The 20956-nt window shown below is 33.8% G+C and overlaps 1 protein-coding gene across 2 annotated transcripts; it reads right to left on the bottom strand.

Moving 5' to 3' along the window:
* Positions 1-648: 648 nt before the first annotated feature.
* Positions 649-20946, bottom strand: Samtor (S-adenosylmethionine sensor upstream of TORC1). 2 transcript variants are annotated; one of them, XM_076495268.1, is made up of 5 exons: positions 20609-20946; positions 8805-8946; positions 3699-3803; positions 3024-3138; positions 649-1547 (listed from the first exon to the last, which is right to left on the bottom strand). In XM_076495268.1, the coding sequence occupies exons 1-5, from the start codon at positions 20718-20720 to the stop codon at positions 996-998; spliced, it is 1026 nt and encodes a 341-aa protein (XP_076351383.1). In that variant the 5' UTR covers positions 20721-20946; the 3' UTR covers positions 649-995. The 2 variants fall into 2 exon arrangements, with proteins under 2 accessions (XP_076351383.1, XP_076351393.1); XM_076495278.1 differs by lacking the exon at positions 20609-20946 and adding an exon at positions 14220-14262.
* Positions 20947-20956: the final 10 nt, after the last annotated feature.

The raw sequence follows: 20956 nt of genomic DNA, 5'->3' as shown, positions 1-20956 counted from the left end.
TATCATTTGTTGATCTATAACAAATTCCCACTAAAAGCCTTTTCCTTTTATATCCACTAACAGAAACCCAAATGGGATTCAATCTCCTAGCTATCATCTTTAATATCCTCAATTTCAACAGCATGTAACTCAGATTCTGCATACAAAGCCACTCCTCCACTTTTTTTTAATACTCTATTAAATAGCCTGCAACCTTGCATTTCAAAAAATAAAAACATTCTTTCATCAAAATCATCTGTGTTTAACCATGTTTCAGTTATTCCCATTATATCAAAAATTTCCATTCCTACCTATGCTCTAAAGTTATTTTATTTTATTTCTTATATTTTTAACATCATGATAGTAACAATTAAGCCTATCCTTATAACTACTATACTCATTTTCTATGCTAAACTTTTATCTTTTTTTTGGTATTCACCCCACTGTCTAGTTCTAGTTTAAAACCTTCCTTGCAGCTGAGTTAAGAGCCTTAGCAAACAAGTCAGTCTGTGGGATCACTACAAGTCCAACCAGCCAATTTGATCATCTTTACATACAAACCTAAGTCTAGCATTTAACCATAGGAAATGTTTAAGCATAGACTGATAAAAAAATTAATTCTTCTTGAATCACATACAGTTAAGTGATCAATTGCAAAGAAATTCGTAGTCTGTTTGCTCAATTTTATTTAATAAAAATTGTATCTCTATTACATTACCGTTAAATGTTAGTTATTTAAATCACAAAAACAACATTGGTACTTGACTCTTCAACAAGTAGTAAATCTGCTTTCATGTGTACCAACTCTTTCACCTGTAAAAAAACACAAACATCAAAATTATAAATATTTTTTTACCATTTGACTGTTTGGCATTTTATCTCCATTAGAACAATACCAAATTTCTGTTGCCTATAAAAATGTTGTGTGTGATTTATACCTGTCAGAAAACCAAAAATACCCCAAAAAACAGTATTTAAAGGTTTAGTTAAACACTATATGACTATATCAAGTCGTTTCAAACTTCAAATGGCAGCTCTAGAAAAAATGCACTAATTGCATTGTCTTCATCCCCTTTCCTCTCAACAGCTATGTTTTTCTCACTTGTATTTAATATGTCATAACTGTGAAGATCTTGTGGTATGTACAGTAACTGAGATGGGTTATCTGGAGGTGGCAATCCTTTCAGAATCACCGGACCTTCAACTTTGCGAAAGCCCATGCAGTGAAGATGCGTTTGTTTTTCATACAGAATTCGTTGAAACCCTAGGGTTGCTAAAGCTCTCTTCCAGTTTTTCATAATTAAAGCATTTTTATTTTGATGTTTTGAATCTGGTGTAATTATAAGTAATAAGCCATTGTACTGAAGTAACTGATAGGCTTTAGTACAAAATGTCCATCGTTGATGAGGAGCAGGTAAGTATTCAAGAACAAGAGATAGGACAACAACATGAAAAGTGTTTCCAGGTAACTTTTTCACTTCTTCAGTGCTGCTAAGCTGATTTTGCTGCCATCTAGGGCCTTCTGGGGTAACTACTGATACTTTTAAAAAGTCACAAGTATAAACATCCTGAAACAAAAATAAAAAATTCTTTTGAAACATATATAATTTTTAATTTAAAAATAATGGAATGATATATGCAAGTGAATTAATATTCAACTGTAGAAAATGTATGAAAAGTTTATTAAATTTATAATGATACAAGACCTTCATATATAAAATGTGCAGGAACAAGTAAAACACAAAAAGTGATAAAAAATGAGCTATATAATTTACAAGCAAAAATGCTAAAACATGCCATACAATATGAATATATATCTATTAATTTGTAAATGCTCAATTTAAACAATTTCCAATTCTTAAAACTAACAATTGTTAATATTTTTTATTACATATAAAATAATATTAAAAACAGAAATGTTTGGGTTGCTTCAAATATTTACATAAAGCTGCAACACAAAGACTAACTGCACTAAACTGTCCCTAACTTTTGAACTGATGGATAACTGGGGTTTGGCCATTGTATTTACAAAGCACTCAAAGCTCTAATATGTGGAATAAGACTTTGCAGCAAGCATGAGGAAAGGAAGAGGGTGGGTGGCAAGTATAAAAACAAACTGGTAAGCAAAGCTAGGGGCAATCTTTTGCATGCTAAGAAGATATTCTGAATAGAGGGCACAAAATGTGAATCTTCAGATCCACAGTCTTGCATGCTAACAACTAGGTCTAATTCTGAAAAAAACATTCGAGTCACTCTTGACAATTTGACTGACTTGTTACCATTAGGAGTTCAATATTAAACAACTATACTCATAATTTGTCACAAAATTCCTCACAAACTCTTTCATGTATAGTCTTACAAAAATGCATATGTACTGTACTGAATTATCTAGGTGAGCTTTTTTTCCTTAAAATTTAAAGATTAAGATAAAAATATACATGCCCTTTGTACCAAACTACGATATACAATCAATAAGTTTAAATTACATACAATATTTTTATATTCATAAGATGCAGCCACTTAATGAATCTAACCAAACATTCAGTTTATAAATGTTTCAACATCTATTGAAAAACTTCTATCCCTAGGTCAGAGAGTTTAGTGATCCTGTGATTGTATTGATAATTATTCTCATCAAAAATACATAAACATTTATTTCAATTTCCCCAAATCATCACAAATATATGGTTTTAACTTTTGTATTAGTCTTTCAATGGGCCTATACTTAAAACTAAACTAGTCACACGTGCAAAGTTTCCATATGAGAATATTAATGTAATACAGCTTTTGCCTTAAAAAATTTGTATGAGAATGCATTTATATCTATTTTTTAATTAAATGGTACAATACACATTTATACATCAAGCAAATACAATATCTAGTATTTACGTTCCATAAGTCAGATACATGATTTATCTTCCAATCACTACTGAATATACAATATTCCTTTGACATTTTCATTTATTGAAACTTATGGATTTTGAAAAGGTTCAGAAACAGAAAAACATCAAACATTTATCAGTCATGTAGAGAAACTAACTTACTGGGGTGGCTGGAGTTAGGTCAATAGCTATTGGTACAATTTCTTTAAAACATCTGAATGGATTGTAACAGCTCCCCACATCTAGTAGCAAAATATTTTCTTTCAGAGGAGGTACACTGGTAATTAAATAAACATTCAAACAATATAATAACAAATATTTCATGAGATTCTGATTCTGTAACTTTTACATCAAATTTCAAGTAATACCAACCTACAGAGGAACAATTGTCTGTTAAATTATCTTATTTCATCCATTTTTGGTTGCTCAGTTCTCCATAAACTATAGTAGATGCATATAATCAACACTTTCCATTGTCATAACTATGAGTCTAAATCAGGTCCTATAGTACCACATTTGTTAGCATGTTGCAAGTCTGTCAAATATTAAAATATACAGTAAAAATGAAGACATTTGGTTTACATTCAACTCTGGACATATTTTGTGAATGAACAAAATTTTAGTTTTGGGCATTTTTTCATTTATTATATTTCATTAGATCAATTAGCCATTATTTACATGTTTACAAGAATGTGACTTTACACCAATAGCCAGCAAGTTCAGCATCTTGAGAAATGCAGTAAAAGACTGTTCAGAACTAAAGAAAGTTTAAAGTTGCATAAAATGTACAAAAATACAGATTGATCTTTATCACAGTCTTACTTCTATAAAACTTACACTGTAAACTTTAAAGCATCACAAGATGTTGAAAATGATGTAATCTTCTTGTCCTTTGCATCTTTTTTTATCCAATATTCTAGTCCACCACCAGAGAAATATGACCTGATAATGTAATATAACTAGCTATTAGAAGGTACTTTCCATTTAACTACCTATTAAAATGGTAGTAACAATAAATTATTCTAGTTTCATTATAACAATCTAAACACATTATTTGCCATTTTTTTCCTATTTAAATTGATAAAATTTTTGCTAGTTTGAGATTTATAGATAGATTGAGTGTAAACTATCAAGCTAAGATATCAGTAACATTACATATTTTCCCTCATACATTTTATAAAAATGAAGAGTTTAAACTAAAATCCAGTATAAATGTCAATGAAAAGGATTTTGTACTTTTACCTTAGGCATTTATACTATGTATAAACACACTCCAATGCAAATGCATGGTAGTAATTTTATTTCTTAAAAAAAAACAACCACCTGCAAGACATACAATTTGGATATTTTCCTTAAAAAATGACAATGGTTTTGAATTATTTGAACTAACAATTAAGGTCCATGAAGTTTCTGTCAAGCTAACAAGAGCTCAACTATACAAACTATGTGAATAAAACTTATGGTAAAACTTTGTTCTTTAGGTAGATGATTCAAGTTATTCTTAGGATGTCTTAAGCTCAGAATAGTCTAAATTGTTTTCTACCTCGAAAGCAAAGTCAGAGATGTTCATAAAAACAAAACTCCAACCCTGTGTAGTACAATTTATATTTATAACAAGAAACTCTACTTTACTAAAGTACAACAAAGTGAAGGTTATTTTTCTCAAATAAAAATGTTTTAAATTTGTACTTGTCTTCTCTCACATAAATTAATAAATATTCTCATCCTATGTTGCCTTCTATATGAAAAAAGTGTTTCTTGCATGCCATAACCTTTAAGCTTTCATATTTCTTACAATCAATTCAAATGTGTCTCATGTAAATGATCAAGTGACAACCCTCCACTGCTAAGAATATGACACGACTCCTCCTATTCAATTCTACTACACTATTACTTCAAGTTTTGGTAGAAAATGGAAACACTGGTTTTTCAGTGGAGAGAATGAATGGGAAGTGTAAATGTATGTAAAAACCTATCAGAAATAAACTTTCAGTACAGCAAAAACTATATTTTCTGACACAATACATTACCTCCACTTACAGGACTGTGCAAAAGAATTATGATTAGAGAATATTTTGTCATTCTTTCCATTTCAATGGAGCTAATTCTTCCAAACCATTAAATAATACAAATTTCAACACTATGGTAATGCTTCACCGATTCCTGTTGACAATTGAACGAGCTAGAGTGAGAATACTTTTTCTTTACAATTCCCATCCATGCCCAAGGGCATGTCATAAGGTTTCTGTTTGATTGAAAATACTGATCAAATTTAGGGTCCAAAATAACTGTCATGGTACCCATGCAGTGTCTTAACTACACAGAAAGAAGCTAGCAAGGAGACAGCATATGATACCAGTATATTCTAGAATAAATAAACTTAATAGCAACACCACAAACAAACCCTGATAAAAGCAGCATTTAACACTATACATTAAAGGTTTTGTGACCATGCCATGGCCAAAAAGAATAGATAATTGTCAATAAAGAAGAGAGTCTGCATAAAAGCTTTACATGATGGTGGTTGGACTCTCCTATAAATTACTGCAGACAAGAAATGCTCCCCAAATGCTGTAAAATATATCCTAGATCATAACACTGAGACATAAGTTTAAAAATAGGAAGGGAGGAAGCAGAACACTATCTCAATGATACTGATGTTAAATATATTTATTTCATATAGCCTCTGGAGTAGAAGGAAGACATTTATCTCAAGCAGCAAATAAACAACCATGTACCAAATGACAGAAAGGTGTCCAGATCTACAGTATTAAAAAGACTCAACAAGAATGGAATATTTGATTGTGCATCAGTTAAAAAAAAACATTTATTTTGATATCTTAATATTGTCAAAAGAGTGAAACTTGCTAAAAAAAAGTAAAAACTGGACTGATGATGATTGGAAAAGGGTGTTATGGATGGATGAATCAATATTTGAAATATCTGGTTCAAAGCAAAGTGTGCATCTGGCAGAAAAATGGTGAAAAGATACTAATCTCAGTGCATAGTGTAAAGCAGTGTAATAGTTTGGGGATGCCTTTCTGCTGAGGTGACAGGAGATATTTGCAAAACAAAATAGTGGAAAAGCTGAAGTACCATCAGACACTAATCTGTTCATGTAAAGACCCAAAATAGTCCTCTAACATTTGTAAAAATTATTTGCTGAGAAAAAAGTTACTGTTGTCACTTAAATGATACAAAGGCTCCAAAAGAGCCACAATCCCAACCCAATTGAACAGATGTGGGATTTCATGGATCACAAACTTGACAAATCAAAGTTACTTGCAAACAAAAAACTTTATGGGAGTGTATTAAACATGTTGCAAAAATATCTGAAAGACTGCCTGCAGTTAACAGAGCAAAAACGGGACACACAATATATTAAACATTTGCTTAACGGACACAAGTTGTACAAAATATCATGATAATTAAAATTTTAATGTTTCACCTGTAATTTACCTTCCATTATTCTTTGAAAATAGCTTGAAATCTAATTTTTGACACTGTCCTTACACTTTTGCTCAGTCCTGTAAAATGGCTAGAATTTACACTGAATAGAGAGAAGGAACATGCCTCATAAGCATCCAAAGAATACCTGAAAAGATCCTCACAGAAAAGGATCATACATAGTATGCTTTTCACCCAGTGTAGAATGAGGTATCTCAAACACAGACAGAAAAAATAAAAGAGCACATCCATATGGAAAAATAAAATGGCAGTATATGTATCCAAAGTACCAAAAAACAAATTTAAATCCCACAGTGTACAGTGCCCAAGTTAAAGGAGGTGCACCTAGGCATAGAGTGGTTGAAGCATAATGAACAGTATATGATACAACTGCATCCAAAACCCAGGGCACCATGAACTGACATCCACACAACAGTAGAATAAGGATCCTACCAGTGGCAAATCAACTACAACCCAAAACTGTCATAATAATCATTTCAAGTTCAGCCAACCAAAAGGTGATCATGCATCTCTGACCTATGAACCAGATTCATGATAGCAATGTAAAAAATGGTTTGACTGACATCTGAACAATAAGTATAGTTAAGGTATCTTTGTAATGTAAACTATCTCACTCAAAACCAATCCCACAAGAATGGTTACTAGCACAGTAATATCATTGGTATAATAATATCAAGGAGGGATAATATAAGACATTGAACTGTATTAAGTAGCAAGTATCACCATCATGCCTTACAAGAAATGTGTAAGAACAACAGTATAACTGAGTGAGGAGAGAGACACCTATAATACACATGTAATGACTCATGTTGTTAGCTCAGCTTTAAATTAACAAAAAAAAAAGGCCAATGGGAGCAGAGACATCTATGTTGGGGCATTAGGGTAGGATGAGGGATCCCAAACAAAGGAATGAACTGCAATTCCACGAGTAAGAACAGTCCAGAACAAACATATTAATGAAGTAAACAAAGCAAAATCACATGCCTACAGGCAATCTTTTGAAACATTCCATTTCAACAGTGAATATGTTATGGACACACAGTTGATTTGACTGTAAGAAGCATATGTGGTCAAGCACCACTCCCCACAGAGTATGATCCAGGCACTAAAAAAAAGAAAGAAAGAGAGAAGTTCTTGGTAATTAAAAATAAGCCACCACCATAGAATTGTCCGAGTGGATCATTCCTGGCAAAATGTAGAAAATTATCCAAGGCGTGACATATAGCCAGAAGCTCCAGAATGTTGATGTGATCCATTGGACAGAAGCCACCAGTCTGAAACTTTCTGAAAAATCAACCCATATCCCCCAGCCTTGAAGAGAAGATTTATGAAGATATGCAAATCTAAATAAATGGAAGAAAGTAGAATATGTACCAATATATTAGCCTTGTTCAACTACCAATGCAGACTGCCTACAAGGAAAGGAAGAGCATCCAATAGATCCTGCACAAGATTCTATTGGTTGTGCAGAGTCCTCTGAAAAAGAAATCATGTGTGCTCAACCTAAGAAAATAATGGCTTCAGACTACATCCCCAAAAGTGATAGAATCTCATGAGCTGTAACACAGGTAGCAGTAAGGGCATGGAAAAACAAAAGTTCCATCAAATATAGTCAAATAGATGAAGGTTAGGCCCAACCGAGATGTGCATTTTGGAAAAGGCACTCAAATGGGCAAGATATGGGGTACACAATCTGCCAGTCATCCATCTAATGATAACAGAGAAGGAAGGGGATGAAAGATTCCTCAGATAACACACACATAACGAACAGATCTGTAGTGAAAGGTTTCCAAATGACATACAGCACCCATCAGTGGATGCAGTACTGCTACAGTCATCCATCTTAATGATAACAGAAAAGGATTCACCAAAGAATAAAGGGTTTATTGATGAAAGTCCTGAAAATAAGTAGAGGGTAAACTGTGAACAAGACTGACCCTTTCCAGGAAGTCCCAACAACATGGAAACATGCATAGTGCATATTCCTTTAAGTTACAAATTATTTTCTTCATAAAGTTCCTATTTTATATGTTCTTACTGACTTAAATACCTCCAAATAATTCATTGTTGTTAATGCATTTACAATTACTATGAATAATTATCCATATCATTTTCAACACATAAAACAGGCATGTGGGTGGGCCACAGGAAAAGTTATGGAAAATCTTAATGGAATTTTGAAGCTGCCAAACATACTTCCACCCCCACATCACATCTCTCCACTTTCATAGATTACCCAAATAAAGATGGCAACTATGAAAATTGCAGATTTTTTACATTTCTGAATAAAACTGACAATTGAAAATAAAAACACAAGTAATAATAATAATAATTTTGTTACCTGACAAATGTGCATTTATCTTCGACCATAAAATACAATAGCTTGTATATAGTACTATTGAGTAGTATATTTCTTATGTAGATACAACTGTAGAACATGTTAGTATACTGATTTTATATTAAAACCCCACAAACCTGCATGCTTCCAGACACCATTCAATTCGAGTATTATTTGTGGCCCATACTGTAGTTGCAAGTTTCTGCATTGCTTGAGCATATTCTTGGCGTTCTGACAGATTGTTGCAATGAGCTTTCCATACATCATCAGCATCACATCCTAAAATAATTGTGGAAAGTAAACAGGGTTCTTACATGCATTTTAAAAATATGCTAAAATGGTAAGTGTTGGTACATTTTACTTGGCTATGTTGCATACATCTTATTTTAAAAGTATATTATGAAATATTCCTTCACATAACAAATATGTTTAACATCCAAAGCTTTTCATAGTTAAAAAATCTGGTTCATGTATGTCTTTTTGGTGTCTCACCATCTCAAGCTTTAAATACAGACCTACAATGTATTTCTTCAGAACAACATTAAAGTATAATTAACCATCTGGATATAGGGCAGTCAAAATGTGCATGCCAAACCTTTTATGAGTGCATTTGTGTTTTTCTTATAGCAAAGCTGCATTGGGCTATATGCTCTGTCTGTCGAGAGGAACTAATCCCCTAATTTTTGTGCTGTAAATCTGAAAACTTACCACCATCCTAGTGGGGGGGACCTCTTTTATAGAGGTAATTTAATTATATGTATGTTAAAAATTAAGAACTAAAATACAGTTTATATTTTTATGTTATATAAATGTTAATTTCCTAATCTCAAAAGAAAATATTTAAATAAATTCTCTATCTGTACCTCTCCGAGTCATATGACATCGTAGCACTGTAACTACTCACTTAAGAGATTTTGCTTCCCTTATTAAGACTTCAGAATGTTCAACCAATTAGAAACATGTTATACTGAAAAGCCATAATATAAATTTTCCCCTTTCATTTCTTTCCTATGATATCACTATATTTTCCCAACTGATATTTTTTATATTGTAAAGGTTAATAGTTCTCATTGACTTTCACATGTTTAGGCTAAAGATGTTGTGGCTAGTAATGAGATTTTTTAACCTAACTGTAAGTTAGTTAGAAAGCCAGATAAATTACAGTGCTTTTGGAACATTTTATTATAGCTTTTGTTATATCCTTTGTGTTCTAAAATGCACGTGAAAATTACATGTATTGTTTATAACCAACCTACACAGTTAGAAAAAGAACAGGATACATAAATCACACAATATACAGTATAAAAGGGTATCAAGGCTAAAGTACTTTCTAAATTTCTTGGTTTTTATGCATATTTATAGCTGTGGTCAATATCAGCTCATAACTCCATCATTTATCAACTGACCTGAAATCTGATTACAGTATCAGACTTGAGACGTCTAACCCTTTATACTGATACACCTGGAAATGTCTCAAACATTGATTTACTCTAATCCTGTCTGAAAACTTTCAGTTTGAAGGTAGGCTGGTAAAATTACTGATAAATAATAAATCTAAATTGGGCATACACACTGTCAGATATAAAAGACTGTTTAGTGTAGGTGATACTATTAATTAATTTTGTGTTTGTAATTCATTAATGTTGAGGCTATGGAGATTTGTAGATGGCTTAAATGATAGACATAAACAGCTGCAATCAGATAAGTTAAAACAGAGTAAAAGCAAAGTCCATTAAAAGAGAAGGTTGGTCAGGGAAAGGTTAAAAAATGTAAAAATGCTCATCGTAAATGGGGAGTAAATGGTTGATATGTTAGTGTGAAATTAACAGTTTGAAAAAAACAAAGAAAATAATTCATCTTGTCAAAGAGTGTTCTAAACTAACTAAGCCCACCTGTGTGGAATATGACAAAAAGCAGATGACTGAAACTTTGTAGAATGGACGGCAACTGCCTGTTGTAGAGAAATAAGTGGAGAGGATGACGTTTCCATTCTACAAACTTTCATCATTAATACTCTTCCTAAACAATCCATCAAAGAATAAGCAGATGACTATTTGTTGTTCAGAATATAACTGATACTAGTACAGTAAAAACAGTTCGGCTTCTCAACCAAATTTTAAAGCAACTGAATTGACCCAATCGAATTTTTGACAAGAGAAACCGTACAGAGTTTAAGATACAACTGTGATATTCATGCTGTAAAGAACTGTTAAATATGGACATTTTAAAAACAAGTGGTGTGAATGCTGTTAATTTATTGTCAGATTTATTGCCAACAAGTCATAGACACCTACTGCAAAAGAACTGTCAGCTCAACAAACCGATATTTACATTATATATACTACTAAAAGGTAGTTTGACATTTGGAAAGCCATAGTCTGGATTATACGATGGTAAACAGCAGTAGAAGAAAATGTGAATGACAGTGAAAATAAGCAGAGATAGGGAGAATAATTTGTCTTGTCAAAGAGTGATAGAAACTAGTTGAACATGACTGTATGAACTTTGACGAAAAGCAGGCAATTATTGGATGTACAGGATACAAATGCAGTACCTCACATGACAGAACAAATGAATTATCTACTAACAATGTAACATAATACAAACATCATTTGATAAATAAAAATTATGACTTTCTATTGGTTATAGGTAATATATATAACTAAACATAAGAGAAAACTATTACCAAATACTGAAAGAGAGGATGTAACAAGTGCAGCAGGAGAGGTCAGATTTGTTTTACTTGTAAACTCTGTAACTCCCCCCCCAAAAAAAAAAATCAGTAGTTTGAAGGAATCTTGTGATCCTTCCCTGGCTTAGAGAAAGGTAGGTCAATAGCCTGGTGCCAGGCATCAGGAAAAAAATTTTCCTGCCAGGTCCAGTTAAAAACAATTAGAAGAATAGCATGAGAAGCAGGTGACAGATGGCACAGCATTTCATAGGGTACATCATCAGGTCTGGCAGATATACTGCCAGACTAATGAAGGGGAAGTTTGAGTTCCACCAGTGTAAAGGGACAATTATAGTCATAGAAACAATCAGCTCAAAAGGAAAGAGTTGATTGCTCTGCCTGAGTCTTGATGGCTAAGGAAGTAGAGTATAAAGTAGAAGTGCTAGATGCCTGGCAAAAGCTTTCACCTAGAGTATTGGCAACGCTCCAGGTATCAGCTACTTCCTAGCCCTCAGAGAGCAAAATCGAGAGGGGGACAGAATTATATTGCCCACTGACATTTTGAATCTTGTCCCATAAGACTTTGAAACTGGTGGTAGAAGATATGCTGGTTGTAAACTTAATCCAAGAGTCCTTCTGACTTTGACGTCTTACTCACTGAGAATGTGCACAGGCCTGTTGGAAAGCGAGGTGGTAAGAGAGTGTGGGATACCTACAAAAAGTATCCCAGGCCAGCATTTAAGCTCTTCGTGCAATGTGGCAGGAAAAATTCCATCATAGATGAAAATATCATGGAAAACATGTTGAGATTTTAGTAACACACTAAGCAACTGCCTGTATAATACAGTCAGTTACTGCTGCCACACAGTGGTCTATTGATGACTTACAGATAATGGGAAGTTCTGAGAGAGAAATGAGAGAGGGTCAATTTGCTTGATACAGTTTCACCTGGGCACACAGGTCAGATGACATTGACCACAGCCAGTCTCTCTCAAAATTATAGGAAAATGATCACTGCTTCATGGGTTATTGTCAACCCTCCATGAAAAGTGAGAGAACAGAGAAGGGGAGAAAATATGAGATGAAGTGGTGGACAGTAACTTTCAAGCCTCAATGTTTTGAATTGTTTTAAAATGCTGCACCTCTTTTTCTTCCAACCATTCAGGTCAAGAACGGAAGTAGGACAGGTGATAGTCATTGCAATTAACACAATAAGGGTCTGTTTCACACTCATAGGTATCGTGGCCCTTGCCAATGCAATGAGCACACGTCAAGGAACCACAACATGGTGTCTTCGAGTGACCAAACCACTGACACTGGAAACATCCGAGAGGACTGGAATGTATGTTCACACCTTGCAATTAAGATAACCTGCAGTGGCAGGTGGATGCAGTGATGTAAATGTCAGAATGAGGACATTTGTCAGCATCATAATTCCAAACTTTGCAAGTGGAGATATGCCTCACTGCAGAAACTCTTTGGGTGAAGAAACCAGCAAGAATCTCTGACTCGGGGATGTTCTTCAAATTCCTCTCAACAATAACTCATCATGATGACTTCAAAGTAGCATGAGGCATAACCTCAACAGGTATATCCCCAATTGCCTTTGAATACAAGAGAGAGTTCACTGAGTTGAGATGTGGATGTTTCCACAAATATGTCACCAGAGGAAAGCTTCTTTACTGACTTTGGAGAGCCAGCAAGTTCCTCTAGTCCCTTCTAAATGAGAAAGGGAGACATCCGCCCTAAAGGTTTCTCCGAAAGAGAATGTAGTTTTAGAAAACAAGGTACGGGTATTACAGTTGCTGAAGATTGCTGCTCAGAATCTTCAAAACATGTTTGTCTACCTATGGACCATTTTTTTTACCATTTTATTGAAAGTTTTTATTTTGGTACCCACTGACCCCACCCACCATGGAGCCCTATAAGGGGATACACTACAATGCCAAACAAGGACAATGCAGGAATACCAGGGTTTCATGAGTACTACACCCAAACACCAGAATTAGACACAATGTCCATAACATCTCTTGATAACATCTAACACTGGAACTTGGTCAACCCTAGCCCAAGTGGACCAGCTGACTGAGCCACCCCAGGGCCACCCGTCTACAGGAATTCAAGGCCAAAGTGGTGTGTTAAGGTTGGACCCCTCAACCACCAGGATCCTCTCCTCCTCTGGCAAACACATGGGAGAATGTTTAGATCTCAGATGCAGTAAACTGAAAGAGCAGGACCTTCTCTGGGAGGTCCCCTCACCGCATACAGGAATCCACACCAAGGGGCCCAAAAGAAAAATTGAAGGCTATAAAAATTTGTAGTTTGTCAGAGCAATAATAATTTTACCGTAAGTAATTTATGTTTAATTTTGTATTTTTTGATGGGGTGGTGGACAGAATAGAGACAATGCCTAGAGAAGATGTATTGTATGTCATACTAGGGGAAATTCAGGATTTAAAATGCTGCATTGTAGAATTATGAACTTAAAACCTATATATACTGTTAAATTATGGTATATAATCTAAAGTTTGCTGTCATACTAATTGGTACAACAAATAAAAAAGTAGTTTAATAACATTTTAAATGTAAGACACTAATAAAACTTTGTGTCATACACAGTAAAGGATACCCAGTATGATCTCCGTACTGTAAAAAATGTTTGTACGCAAGTTTAACTTGTTTTAAATATATGTTATTTTAAAAACGAGTACACGCTGCTTGTTTACAGTCAAATTTACTGCCAATTTAAATTTGAAACAAGTGACAGCTGACCAGGAACAGGAGTCTATTGAAGGTGACAGAAGGTTTACAGAAAGAAGAGAGAAGAGATGCTATATTTGTTACAAAATGAACACACTTTAAAGGAGTGCAAGTCTCTTACCTGGAAGCAACAGCAGAAATCTCAACATAAAGTATCTGGAGCTATTTACAAAGACATTGCTGATAAAATAGAGTGACTGGCATCATGGATGCTACTGCCAGAAGAAACAAAATCACGAAAAAATATATACGATTCACCACAAGAAAGAAGTGCCTATTCTATGATTCATCAGTGCATGATTAATAGTCAGCTGAAGTTACCAAATGAATCAACAGTGCCAGTAGTTCTTGGAGCTTGTGACAAACATAAAAAGTTGTTACCAAATCACAATATGCCAATAACTGAAGGATAAGTTGGAGACAAGAAAGTGAAGCTTCTACAAGACACTAAGCACAGTAGAACCAGTCTGGTATCTGATGATCAGAAAACAAGCAAAGTACATCTGTGTATGTTAACTGATGGATCAGTGAAGAAGTTTTTCATAGCAAAAATAAATGTCAAGAATCAACATGTAAAGATCAAAGTTTTAGTTTTGCTACCCACATACAGCAAACAAATGTAGCTGTCATACAAACAGAATCTGGAAAAAATTATTATAGAAGATAATGACCTTCTTGGTCTAAGATTACAGTAAGGAGATAAGATATACAAAAATGTTAAAAACTGACTGGTAAGGAGGAACAAAATCTATTGCATCAATATACAGGTAGATCAGGGAATACAGATCCTAGACAACACAAGATTAAAATGATTACAAGGGATCTTGCCACAGTGAAGCCCTAAGTGAAAAGAGACTGAGAAAAGAACTGCAATTTTTGGTGCAAACTGCATGATTATTACATGAGCAAAAACAATCTTTGTATATTGTGAAAATATATATTTCTTTTGAAGGGCAACTTATTGTCAGATATAAGACTGTTTAGTGTAGGAAGTATTATTAATTATTTTAATTAGCATCTTTAATTCACTGACATCAAACCAACTAAGACATTGTGTCTGCAATCCATTGATGTTGAGGCTATGGAGATTTCTGGAAGCCTAAGTGATAAATATATATAAATAACTGCAACTAGATGAGCAGAAACAGAGTAAAAGATAAAGTAATAATTCAGTCAGAGGAATATAAGAAATCATAAAGATATCTACCATGGGAGTAAATGCTTTGTTACAGTGAAATTAACAGTGTGACAGAGATGAGGATAATTCATCTTGTAAAAGTGTGTTCTAAGAGTTGAACCCACTTTTGTGACTAATACCTAATATATAAACAAGTTTCTATCTGTTTGCATCTTTCATCCTCTATAACAGCAGGCCTATAAGAATATGGAATTAGCATACTTAGGTATAATGTCTTTGACATCACATTTTTAGTGCCAACAGAAAACTGCATAGCATACTTTTTTCCCACAGAAGGTGGGAATTACCATCTCACCTGATTTCTTATCTAGTTTCAGATAAACTTCCAAAAAACAAGCACAACTTGACACAATGATACAGAATAAAGAAGGTCATTTGGGAGAAAGGGGGGGAGTGAAGCCCATCATCTAATTTCATGTTCAAAGTATGCTTATAAAACAGTACATCTTTCTTTTATGCTGTGAAAAAAAACGATTTCCTATCTCTTGTTGCAAATGTTGTTTTATTCCACCTGCATATTGTAGCTAGCAGATAACAAAAAGGAAAAGAAAAATAATCTATAAGATTAGTTTACTCTAATGCTTCTTAAAAAAATTCTAAGTGCCAGGGTTTTGAGGATTCCCTCTTCATTTATTGTTATATATATGTTAACAAAATAACTAAAACTTAATTAGAAACTTATCCAATAAAAAAACTTAAATCAAAAACTAAATAAAAGTTATAATTTTCCTAAACGAAAATGTTATTCTGATAGGTACTTCCCTCCATCCATAAGATTAGCTTTTCTTGTTTTGAGGTTGCCCTCTATCTAAACCTTTTGAATGCATGCCACAAGGCTTCATGGTCCCTCTGTTGGAATCCAAAGTCTCAACAATCATTATGTATTACTTTCCACCAAAAGTAGAACACTACCACATGACATGAGACTCCCTCTGTGCACCACTACCAAACTATAATTTTGAAGTTTGTCAGAAGATGCAAGCATTGGAAATGTATGGGGAGGAAGGGTGGGAAGTGTGAGCATAGGGAAGTACCTATCAGAAATACATTATGTTATTAAATGAAAACTTCTGATAGAGTACTCTCCCTCCACTCATAAGATTAGCTCAAATTCACACCGAAGGTAGTATGTGGATCATATCATTTTCACTTCAAATCTCAGAGTCCAGTGGGAACCTATATGGAAACTCCAGGAAAGCACAGAGTGGCCTAATGACAAAGATCCAGGAATGTATCATCCAGAATTTATGGGAAGTCCAACAAATGCCATTGATCCCTGTAGCTATGAAACAAGCCTGAAACAGCCCAGGTCATCAATAACCTCATAATAATAAGGAAAAACCCAGGACAGAAACATGCCAAGAAGATCTCCTGCAACCAACAACACAGAAAACCCATCTTCAGGGGAAGATAAACAGCTCCAAACCTATTTAAGGACTTGTGTGATTGGTTCACTATCTCCAAAACCTTACTCAATGAGTACCAATGTTCACATGAGGATAAAACTAGGGCACTCAACTGGGAGCGAGCTGTATTTGGATGTTTCTACTCTGGGAAAAAATCACTCACCCTAAGGATCTTGTAACTCCCTCTACGCTTGTAGAAAATCACTGGTATATTCTGAACTGAATGGTTACAGCCACTGTATGGAACCTATCCAGTTTCAAAAAGCTCACAATTAAAACTGTCTCACTCTTGTTTGGAAAGAGGACGAAGAAGCCAATTATCCAAGTAAATACAGAAACAAAGCCAAAGTGTATGAATATATTGAGAAAAGGGGTGAACAACTTCACATAAACATACAGTGAGGAAAGCAGATTGAACGTCCAGGTGCTAAAAAAGTATACCACCCCACATCAGACAAACTGGTGGGAGTAAAACCTGCACAACTGACATGGAGCAGTACAATAACCTGTTTAGTGAGGAGGTTAAATACTGCCTTGGATAGACACTGGGACAGCCAGTTATCCCAAGTAAAAGGAAGGGAACAGGATAAGACAAAACCCTCTAATAAAATTCCACAAACACAAACGTTGGAAAGGATAGGGCTGCTCTGATGAACAAAAGTTGTCAAACAAGTTACCACTAGTCTCAATCTCCCCAGGCAGTCACAAAACTGTTGCCTGCATACCTTGTATCCCTGCAAAAAGTGGCAAACTGTAGACCAGTGAGAAACTGGGGCAGGCAAGGCCAGGAAGGGTAAATCCTAGAGAATGGACACAATGCTATGTCCAGCTCCAATGGGAAAGATGAATCACTGTTGGACAGAAGCCATCTGCATCTCCAAGAACACAGTAACTACGTCACAGTCAAAACATCAGGAAAAAAATGGGCCTTGAGGTCCTGTGATGAATAGGGTTACAGATGAAAACAAAACAGTCATTTGTGTGAGGTACATGTTGCTTTCATACAAATTAACTCTGACAAATGTCTCCAGTTATAACTGGCTAGTCTCCAAGGTCAACTCATTTGAAATGTTCAGCTTACATGATGCTGACATCTGTACCAATATATCACACTGCACTCACTAATCATTACCCTGTATTCTCCTGAAGAACATTCAACTAATTGATACCATATGACTTTTGAGTTGTCTATTTTTAAGCTACTAGTACCACTATGATGTAAACTAATCCTTTTGTTATACATACTTATTAATTATAGTGTGATTCAAAATAAACATTTCACACATTAATTTGTAGGAAAAGAAAATCTACCACTTCTCTTTCTCCATAATTCTACATAAAACTAAAATTTTACTTCTACACCAGAATCGACCTATTTCTCTCAAGAAAACAGTTTTAAAATTTTCATGGATACTTCTTTTAAAATGTAATTAAAAATCAGTGCATATGACAAGATTTTTTCTGTTGAAATATTGCTGCCATTATACAGTCCTAACAAACACTGCAGTGAAGCATGAAGTTTAATAGCTATAATAAGTTACACAAAATTGGGTTTCTGCTTTTTGGGAGATAAGTCAAATGGGCACAGAGAAAAATATATATGTGAAACAAAAACTACTAATGTTCTGATTAACAGAAAGTATTTTACAATGTGCCATATAAAAGGTATGTTTTAAGATTTTTTTTTTAGGTGTAGAAGCTCATTTAATAGGAAAGTGACTAGATGAAAGTAAATAACAGGTTATTATAAATGGCAGTCATTCAAACTGGATTAATGCCACAAATGAGATACCTTAGGGTTTAGGCTTAGAACATTTGCTCTTTTCTGATTTACATCAATGACAGATTAAAAAATGGTCAATAAATTACGTAAATAAGCTGATAATGTTATGATTTGATGCATTTCTGCCTATGTAGAAAATGCTACTGCTTTACTACATGATTTTAATTATTTTCAAGTTGAGTTGGACAAATAAATTGGAAATGGTGTTGAATTTATTAAATGTAGGCAGAATATCATAATTTGGATTAAAACTTTTATGGGAAAACCTTAACAGCAATTGGGAAGAAAAATATCTTGGCATTTTGATTTGCAAGATAACCAATTCTACTTTTATTTTGTTATAAAGTTTTATCATTCCTTAATTCACCTCGTATCTAAAGCACATAGAATACATATACAAGGTGGCCCATAAGTTCCTACCCATCCATATGTTATATTCAATAATACTAATGATGAGTTGAAGGCAGCTGTTACTGCTGCATTTGGAACAATAACCACTGCTATGTTGAGGAAAATCTCTCACAGAACATGGTGTTGCATAATATTATGCAGCAAGAATGAGGGACAGCACACATACAATGGATACATAAGTTATATGGATGGGTAGGGACGTATGGGTCACCCTGTATATATTACAAAACTTGCACAAATTTCTTATAGTGGCAACAGAGGTATTAATGCTGTGAAAGATAATGTAAATTACCAAGTCACTTGAGATGCAACTTCATGGTCCAACCACTAAATCAAAACCATGTCTTGAACCGAGTTAGTTTGAGAGATACTGTTAAAACACATTATTGCACATTGTTACTCAATTTTGTAATAGATTGTGAAGTTCTACAATTCTGAAATATTGTCGTTTTTTAATTTAGTTTTTTCCTTTTAATTCCTTTCTTTATTGAAATAAGTAGTAACATTAGTACTTTTGTTGACTGTTCATTAACAATAGTAATAAGTCCAACCCAGACACATATTTAATAATTTTTTTTTTTTTTGTTATTGTTATCAAGTGATAAAAAGTTTCTATTCCAGTTATTTGAAAGTTTGGCTTTCTACATAGATATGCAAATGACAAAGGCTAGTTAGTTTGTTTTATTTTATAGTTTAATTTATAAATATGATGGCCCAGCTGGATCAACAGATCCTTTGCTGTCCTTAAATTTTATTGCTATTTAAAAATTCTTTGTACCTGTATTTCCACGTGGCCCTACGTCACTGAAGATTTGACCCTAATAAACCTACAGTTATTTTAATGTTATAAATTTAATACAACGGGTGTGCATTATCATCTTCTGGAAAAAACATTATTTTTCTAACACTGTTAGCCAGTAACACTAACAAGATGGCTAACATTTAGCTGTGGAATAAGTTTCCAAAAGTACTGAACTTGAACTAAAGCCAGAACTTTAAAGGAGTTTAAAGAGAGAATTCAATGACTACCACTATCATATGGGCAAATTAAAAACTTTTCCTTTCATCCAAGGATGAAATTGTCTTTTGTCATCTGCATGCCATGTTTTGGCATCTGCTGGCCTATAAAGATAATATTACACAAACTTTAAAGAAAGATAATGGCAGATTTTTTATTGTCTGCAAAAAAACTAATATCAATCAGTTCAATGATACAAGTACAAAAACCTCATGTGGTCTTTCAAATCTCTTAGTTTTCGACTTTCAGTTTCAAAACCAATTGGAATGTAGGTGTATAAAGGAGTCATGTAATTCCAATTAATATTTAGTACTAACAGACAATAAATAACCTTTATATTCTTGTTCAGAGTTGTAGAGTATGTAAAACGCAGAAACATTTGAATTATTATTACAGCATTGGGCCTCTAAGATTTTTAAGGTAACGAGATGAAAATTGAACACTTAACTCTTAAAACATATTATTCAGCAGGAAGTGAAAAACATTACATTTTACCGCAGAATTTCTTGCAATATAAGTTAATAAAAGTAGATACAGTAGTAATACTATAAAAAGAAATATTTTTTATACAATATTATAACAGTATACTGTCAGAATCACTGACATAATACTTCGCGAACATGATTCTAACGATCTTGTCCCTTTCCCAATTTCCATATTAACTGGATTCACGTATACGTGGTTAAACTCTTACCTTGTTTATACACATATCTAAGACGTTCGTGAACATTTCTTATAACTTTCACAAGTCGCTGGTGTTCGCATTTTATATCAAAAATTGATATGTCATTGTCATTACACGCCATGCCATTCAAACATTTACGCGGTCAACGCTCAATAAAATAAGTTGATTGCATAGAATTAATACTTTATTTTTATTGAAAATAAATTGTCAGTAAGTTAAAAAAAACTATAATTTATTTCCGTTAAATGCCATCAAAAACAATTTTTAAAAATAAAATAAAAGTAAAAATTAGACCCTCAATAAATCAGAGGAAATTCTGTCTGTTGAAAACGATAAAACTGTTTCAGTAATGTCGAG

Source organism: Tachypleus tridentatus, chromosome 1, assembly GCF_004210375.1.
Source record: "Tachypleus tridentatus isolate NWPU-2018 chromosome 1, ASM421037v1, whole genome shotgun sequence".
Taxonomy (NCBI): Eukaryota; Metazoa; Arthropoda; class Merostomata; order Xiphosura; family Limulidae; genus Tachypleus; species Tachypleus tridentatus.
The sequence above is the reverse complement of the archived record's forward strand: the minus strand, read 5'-3'. Positions and strand labels throughout refer to the sequence as shown.

Coding starts and splice junctions, on each gene's coding strand:
- Samtor (XM_076495268.1), bottom strand. CDS start 20,720: ATGGCGTGTAATGACAATGACATATCAATTTTTGATATAAAATGCGAA. Junction 3,804..8,804: donor TGGTGTCTGGAAGCATGCAG/GTTTGTGGGGTT, acceptor TTACATTATCAG/GTCATATTTCTCTGGTGGTG. Junction 3,139..3,698: donor GATGCTTTAAAGTTTACAGT/GTAAGTTTTATA, acceptor TTTAATTACCAG/TGTACCTCCTCTGAAAGAAA.